The sequence below is a fragment of the Zingiber officinale genome, chromosome 9B (assembly GCF_018446385.1).
Source record: "Zingiber officinale cultivar Zhangliang chromosome 9B, Zo_v1.1, whole genome shotgun sequence".
Classification (NCBI taxonomy): domain Eukaryota; kingdom Viridiplantae; phylum Streptophyta; class Magnoliopsida; order Zingiberales; family Zingiberaceae; genus Zingiber; species Zingiber officinale.
Genome location: NC_056003.1, coordinates 6262260 through 6270467, shown reverse-complemented (window position 1 = coordinate 6270467; position 8208 = coordinate 6262260). Strand labels below are relative to the sequence as shown.

Sequence of the window (8208 nt, the reverse complement as noted above, 5' to 3'; positions counted from 1 at the left end):
CTTTTGTTTTTAATCTCGAGACTATTCATTCACATGCTTAAATTAGATGAAAAAACAAGTTCTCTTAACCAAGAAGCACTTATAAGCAAATTCTCAAGTGTACATATTCATGCAAAAAAACACAAACAAAATTTTTTTAGAAAAATAATCAAGAACACTCTTTTTTAAAAAATAATAAAATAATAATAATAATAATAATAATAATAATAAAACACACCGAAGACGCAATTTGCAATCTTGTACGTGGCGCCGTGGTGTTAGGTGTCTTTCTCTTTTATTTTCTTTATTTATTTATTAAAAAAAAACCGCGGCCTTTACAGTCTGTAAGTTTATAGCTGTGTGCGCTTCCTCGCTTCTCTTTCTCTTGGCCTCTCTTCTGCTCTGCAAAGGTTTTTTCATTCTCGTTAATTAATACCGTTTCCATGTTCTAACTTCTTCCCAAACGCCCGCAACCTTCTCGCTGTCTCTCTGTCTCTCATGGCTAGGGTTCCCTCCGTCGCTCCCTGGACGTGAAACCCCTCTCTCCCACCCTCCTCACTGGCGGAGAGAAACCCTGGCCGATGATGGATCCGTGCCTCCGCGCTGCACTTCCCCTCGTCTTCCTCCTCCTCGCCTCCTCCGCCTCCGCGGCCGGCCCGGCCGACGACGCCAAGTCACTCCTCGAGTTCAAGAAAGGCATCTCCAGCCCCTCCGTCTCCGCCCTCGACTCCTGGAAGCCCGGATCCACCCCCTGCGGTGCCACTCCCTCCTGGTTCGGCGTCTCTTGCGACGCCGCCGGGAACGTCGTGTCCGTCGACCTCTCCCGCCGCGACCTTAGCGGCGACCTCAAGTTCTCGACTCTAACTGGCCTTAGTTACCTCCAGAACCTCAGCCTCGCCGGCAATGACTTCACCGGCCGCCTCGTGCCCGGCCTCGGCAGCATGGCCCAGCTCAAGCACTTGGATCTCTCGGGGAACAGGTTTTACGGCCCCGTACCTGAGCGAATTACTGATATCGGCGGCCTGTTGTTCCTCGATCTCTCTTATAACAATTTTACGCAAGGATTTCCCACGGGGATTCGGAATCTACAGCAGCTTAGGGTGCTTGATTTGCGGTCCAATGGCCTGTGGGGTGACATGGCGGAGCTTCTTGCGGCGCTAAGGAACAATGAATATGTTGATCTGAGTAGCAATTACTTCACTGGAAATCTCCTCGTTGACGCAGTTAACCTTACGGCCTTGGGGAATACGGTCAAGTATTTGAATTTGAGCAATAACAATCTCTTTGGTGGCTTCTTTACAAATGAATTGATTCAGACGTTCAAGAATTTGGAGATGTTAGATGTGAGCAACAATCAATTGACTGGAGAGCTTCCGGCTTTTGATTCCGTGTACAGTTTAAAAGTTTTTCGTGCTGCTGGTAATAAGCTGTATGGATCTATGCCACGTGCATTGCTTGCCAGTCCACTGCAGTTGCAGGAAATAGACCTTAGTGGAAATGGGCTTACAGGTAAATAAGCTACCACATATGATGTTATGAAGACCTCTTGTGAAACTTCCCAGAGAAACATTGGCCATTTGAGTATTCTTGTGCTTGCCATTATTTACTTTCACTTAAACTGTGCCTTTATCCCTTTTTTACTTCTCATACTCATTGCTAATAGAGATATTAATGAATAAGACTATTGAACTTAGATATCATATATGGATGTTTTATTTTTGTGTTTTTCAGATAATTTATATTCCATCAGGGTACAAAGATTAATGTATTTTTATCAAATTTTTTGCACGTATCACTCACCCATCAGAGTGAGAAAAATCAACTCAAGTGGGAAGTATTTGCTTCATTGATTTTTTCTCGTGGGACAGAGAATAATTGCCATTCACTTTTAGTCCTTCCTGGCACACAGAATATTTACAATATTTTGTGGGTTCTGGTGCTATGAAATGATCTATTGGTAGCTTTAGTGATTATACAGAAATAAATTAGTCCCTTAAAGTCAATGCAATTAGTTGTGTTATTAATTCTGAGTGTCTCATTGTATGAAAAGAGAAGATGAATCTAATCAAACAACATAAATAGTTGTGTAATTCATAATTCAGAGTGTGACTAATTGGAAACATTTGCAGAATTTTGAAAACATTGTAATGCTAAGTTAGATATGAAAGAGAAAAGTAATGTAAATAAAAATCAATGTGACTATAGAAAAGCCTCTCATTTCTCCCTTATAGAGGTGTTAACGATCACATTAAAGAGAGAACATAGTCATTGGAGATGACAACTTCAACATACTTGGCAGAGGTTCGTTTCAAGGGTTGAGTTGGGACATGAGATTTGCAGGAAAATGGGATAATGTATATTGATTATTGATTTAACTGAAGGGACTTGGGACAACCAGAGGACATAAACTTCTCAAATGTAAATGAAAATATATCATAAAAGGGCTGATGTGTGTATCTTGATTGTATTGTTCTGGGTCTTAAGTGTGCCCTTATAAATGAATAGATTTTCCCCGTATAATTATCAATTTTGGTCATTGCACATGCCCTTTGTTAATGGGATGGATGAAACAAATGTGCTTGCATGTGTGGCTTGTTAACTGATTTGTATGGGAGGGGAAAAGCCTTCTTAGGTGCACCTGTTTTGGAAGAGATTCATTGAATAGGATGGGAGCTTAACCTTGTACAACTTGTGTGTGGATGCGGCTGTGTCCAAAGCAATTATCCTTGCTTGGCCTTAGCAATAGACGCAATCCACTTGTCTTTCAGAAAAGTATGGACTGGTGTGGAGGTGTTAGTATTTTGTCAAATCTTCAGTGCCTCTTTGACTATATCAAATAACATCAGAAACATTAAAGATTTATTTGAAAGTTTAGGGAGGCAAATTGCCGACATCAAATAGTTTGAACAAACATAACTTCATGATGATAATGATAGGTGGGCAAGTTGGGTTGAAGAATTGGTGGGTCTATTGTAGGCTTGATATATATCCTGCACTTATCCGGGACGTTCTGACCTTTAAGAATGAAGATATGGATATAGGTGCTCTCTATTTTTTAAAATTTCTTCCATTTTTTTTATGGAAAAGAATTGGTCCAAAACTGGAAGTCTTGTCAAAACAATATCTCATGACTCCCTACAAATAGTTACATGAAAAATCAGTTGACTGCTCTGCCTAAGACGGATAAAATTATCCTTCTTTATGGTACTAATGCCTGCACTTTCTGATTTTTCAGTTACAGTTTAACTGAAATTTTGTTTGTTTTATGGAACTTTACATTAAACTGTAGTGTTTCATCCAAAATTAACAAGTTTGATGTATACTCAGGTAATGCTTTGGATGTCAACTCTACTTCCCTGAAGCTTCTAAATCTCTCATCCAATATGCTAACAGGTTCATTGCCTTCAAGAATAGGGTTGTGTATATCAGTGGATTTTAGTAATAATAATATTTCTGGTGATCTATCTGTACTGCCCAATTGGGGAAACACGTTAGAAGCTATTGATTTAAGTTCAAATTCATTGTCGGGTAACTATCCTGAGGCATCTCAACTCCAGAACCTGAGATCCGTAAGGATTCAAAATAACCATTTAACAGGCATCCTTCCGTCTGCATTGGAAAACTATCCTTTGTTGTCAGAACTTGATCTCAGTATGAATGGATTCTCAGGAACAATTCTTCCAGGATTTTTCAAATCTATTCTAACTAGTTTGAATCTCTCAGGAAACCAATTTTTTGGGAATATTCCAATTCAAAGCTCACATTCAACTGAATCACTTGTTTTACCATCTTATTGTCATTTAGAGAGCCTTGACTTATCTGATAACACATTGACTGGTCCATTGCCGATAGAAATTGTTAACCTTCAAAGACTTAAGCTTCTTATTCTTCGAAATAATTCCTTGTCTGGAGAGTTGCCTAGTGAGCTAGGCAAGCTCAACTCTTTGGAAATCCTTGATCTGTCAATAAATCATTTTGATGGTGATATACCTGATATGCCTCAACCAACTCTGAAGGTTTTTAACGTTTCCTATAATGATCTGTCTGGCACCATCCCACAAAGTCTGCAGAGATTTCCACCTGACTCATTTTATCCTGGGAATACATTACTTGTCTCTCCTCGTGGCATGCCTTCAGGAAATGATGGTGAATTGGATGAAAATCATGACCGTTGGAAGTATAACGTCCGAATAGCTGCTATTGTCGGGTCAGTTGGTGGTGTCATGTTAATTTTATTTGCAGTGATGATATTATACATGATCCGGTCCCAGGAACTCTGTGGAAAGAATCGTTCTGGAGACCGATCTACTGGAAGAGAATTAAAACTGGGGAGATTAGGCCGTCCAAATATATTCAGATCATTGAAGGATAATCCTGTGACTACTTCAGTTAGTTTTTCCAATGACCATTTATTGACAGCTTCTAGAACAGTATCGGCACAGAAGGAGTTATTGGCAGAGGCTGTTGAATATGGATATTCTGATAGTAAAACTTCAGAAACTTCTATGAACCACGTGCAAAATTATCCTGCTACAGCAGGAGAGAGGTCTTCTCCAGGATCACCATTGTGCTCATCACCTCATTTTACCAATTCACTTGTATCCGAACAACCAGTCATGTTGGACGTTTATTCACCAGATCGTTTAGCTGGAGAACTCTTTTTCTTAGACAACTCTTTGATATTCACAGCTGAAGAATTATCTCGTGCCCCTGCAGAAGTTCTTGGTAGAAGCAGCCATGGTACATCCTACAAAGCAACCCTCGATAGTGGCCATGTTATGACTGTCAAGTGGCTAAGAGTAGGCCTTGTTAAAGTCAAAAAGGAATTTGCTAAGGAGGCAAAGAGAATTGGAACCATCAGACATCCAAATATCATCCCTTGGAGGGGCTATTATTGGGGTCCAAGGGAGCAAGAAAGATTGATCATTTCTGACTACGTTAATGGAGATAGTTTGTCGCTTTATCTTTACGGTATGAGTTTCTTCAACTTTATTCTATGTCAGCCGTTTTTTGGATATTGATTATTGACATTGGTTGCTAGACTTTTATATGATCTGTGGGAAGGATTTTCCCCCTAGTGTTATGTGAACAATCTACCACTGAAACTTGTAGTAAACTTCTTCAGATAATGCCTTCCATTGTTTTGTCAATGTACCCTGTCATATAAAATCAATTAACTCAGCCTTGAAGCCTAGCATTAATCAATTATCAAATCATAAGCAAATATAAGACTAGAGGCGTCAGTATAATTTACTAAATCATTGGAAGGGATTTTGATCAACTTTGAATGAATAAAATAAAGGATTGTTAATGCACTTTTAGAACTTGTATAATTTGGTGACATTCTTATTTGTAAAGGACTCTTTTTTCTCATTAATACTTCACCTCCGTACCACAGTTTCAATAAGTTCATCATAAGGGTACCCTAAACAACACTCCATATCATAAGTTCAAGAAGTTCATCATAAGCGTACTGTCAATAACTCCCCATATTACTGGTTCAATAAATTTATCGAAGTAGTACTCTAAGTACCAATCGATATGAATATTTTGACACTTGATCAAATTTGATACTATGTAATAATACAACAACAACCAAGCTTTTTCCCACTAGGTAGGGTCGGCTGATACTACGTAATAATGAATATAATATTTTCATGGTAGAATTTTCAGTTGTTTGTCAATTGAAATGTAGTTTGTGTTGGTCCTTGGTTGGCTAATAAGAGGGGGTGAATTGCCTAGAAAAAGCAGACTGAGCTTTCTCGATCTTTTGAAATAATTTATACAAACACTTGTATAAAAAAAATAATAAACTAATTAATAAAAAAAAGAGACACATAAATTTACTTTGTTTGTAATCTTCTAATCCAAGACTATGAAAAGCCCACTTAGAATTCTCTTTCGGATGGAGTAGCCTCTTACAATGTCTACAACTCACAATTAAAGTAGTAGAACAGAAAATGAATTCGTGTACAAGTGAATGATCGAACTACTGAGATCAGGCTCTATTTATAGCCTGCTAGTTGAATTTGACCATTTGCTTACGTGCCAGCTCTGGGCGCCCAGAAGGGCTCTGGGAGCTTGAGTGTGGATAAAACTTTATCCACGCTGCAATGTTCGCAACGGCTCGATCAGGATAAAACTTATTTGCTCCGAGCGCCCGAAGCACCTCTGAGCACTCGAACCACCTTCGGGCGCTCAGACCGTACTGACATGACCCGTTCGAAGCTTGCCAAGGGAGGCGCCTTGGGGCTTTCCCAGGGAGTTCGGGCGCCCGGAGCATCCGGGCACTTGGAGGGTTGACTGCTCGTTTCTCCTTCGTTCCAACTCCGTTCGTTTGGGTGATTTCGGCCATCCGAAAGATGGCTCACCCGAATCCATTTTTCGGCCTTCTCCTCGAGCAAGCTTCCGCTTCTGTTTCTCGTCCCTCGGAAATGTTATATGCTTCCTTCTCATCTGCCAGCGTACTCTTCCGCAGCACCTCGTCTCTCGGACGCACCGAGCCCGACGACTCTCCTGTGTCATCCTTCTTGCTAGTTGCGTCTTTCGCTCGACTTCTTGTTCTCCTAAGTTCCTGCACACTTAGACATAAGACATCAAATACACACAGAATCTAACTTAACTCGGTTAATCACATCAAAACTACCTCGGGCTACCTACAGTTGGTTCCTTATCTATCTGGTGCTAGAAAATGAAGATTAATCGTAGACTAGAAGATGGATCAACATTATATTTTTGTTCAGTACTTGAGCTAGTTTTTCCATTCTTCTAGTGCATTATCAGCAACTATCACACAAATTACTGAATACAAAATAATTGAAAGAACAAAATCAGGCCGCAGATGGTCTAATGAGGGAATTTCAGACTTGTGAGATGGAATGTCGTAGACAATCTCGAGCAAAATGTCAGAATGGCTAAACATGGACATGTAAGAAGGTTGTTATAAGAATAGGCAGTTAATGAGAATGGTCAAGCATGCAGATTGAAAACACAATTATTGCTGTGAGTTTTCTTTTCCCTTGTGCTATATTGTTTGGTCTTTCACTTTTAACCAATTTTGTTTGCGCTTCTGTTTCCAAAGCACATTTATTTGGCCTTGTTACCTTATCTCCATTGGCTGTAGCTTAAAACTAGAAATTAGGTTGGTGATTGTGAAGTTGAATTGTATTTCACTGAATGAGGTTATCAAATATTTAAGCTTTCAAACAATGGGAGCATCTAATGTTGTGGTTAAATTGTTTCTTTATGCAGAGTCAACACCTAGAAGGTACTCCCGTCTCTCGGTTAGCCAAAGGCTAAAAATTGCCATCGATGTGGCTTGTTGTTTGTATTACCTCCATAATGAGAAGGGCCTAGCTCATGGAAGTCTAAAACCAACAAATATCCTCCTCACTGGTCCAGATCTCACTGCTAGGTTGACAGATTATAGCCTTCATCGTCTCATGACACACAATGGAACAGCAGAACAAATTTTAAACTTGGGAGCACTTGGGTACCGGGCACCTGAGCTGCAAACTGCAAGCAAGCCATCCCCATCTTTCAAGGCTGATGTGTATGCATTCGGCGTAATACTCATGGAGATGCTAACTCGAAGAAGTGCGGGTGATATCATCTCAGGCCAAACGGGTGCAGTTGATCTTACCGATTGGGTGCAAATGTGCAACAGGGAGGGAAGGGGAACTGACTGCTTTGACAGGGATATCTCAGGTTTGGAGGAAGCTCCGAGGGTGATGGACGAACTGCTTGCAGTATCGCTCCGGTGTATTCTTCCAGCAAATGAGAGACCAAACATCAGGACGGTCTTTCAAGATCTCTGTGCCATAACAATATGAAAATTTCTCCCCTAATTTCCTCCTTCTGTACATGTAGCTGGAATTTAATTTTTTCCCCACATTTTTTTTCGGGTTCAAAAGCCTTGCAACCCAAGGCACCTTCAAAATTTAGTGCAAAGAGCTTATCATTTGTTGATTGGATCAGTGCGAGTGTGTTGAGTTGAATTGCAAAGGATGATCTTTGTTTTACCAATTCTATGTCTAGATCATGTGGCCCTTTCAAGGGATCTCTTTCGTATCCATTTTGACAGGAACCACAAATCTCTTAAAACATATTGATATATTTTATTTGACATAGTTACAACTTTGTGGATTTGTTAGGCTTATAAAGAGTTTCTTCTAGTTCCCTTGCTGCATTATATGGTGCGAATCTTGAAATCTTATTTTTCACTTGTCA

General features: G+C 40.0%; 1 protein-coding gene across 1 annotated transcript; it reads left to right on the top strand.

The window, feature by feature from the left end:
• Positions 1-347: 347 nt before the first annotated feature.
• Positions 348-8000, top strand: LOC122023539 (probable inactive receptor kinase At5g10020). Its single transcript, XM_042581682.1, has 3 exons — positions 348-1488; positions 3307-4950; positions 7231-8000. Exons 1-3 carry the CDS (start codon positions 561-563, stop codon positions 7809-7811), a joined length of 3153 nt encoding a protein of 1050 aa, XP_042437616.1. The 5' UTR covers positions 348-560; the 3' UTR covers positions 7812-8000.
• Positions 8001-8208: the final 208 nt, after the last annotated feature.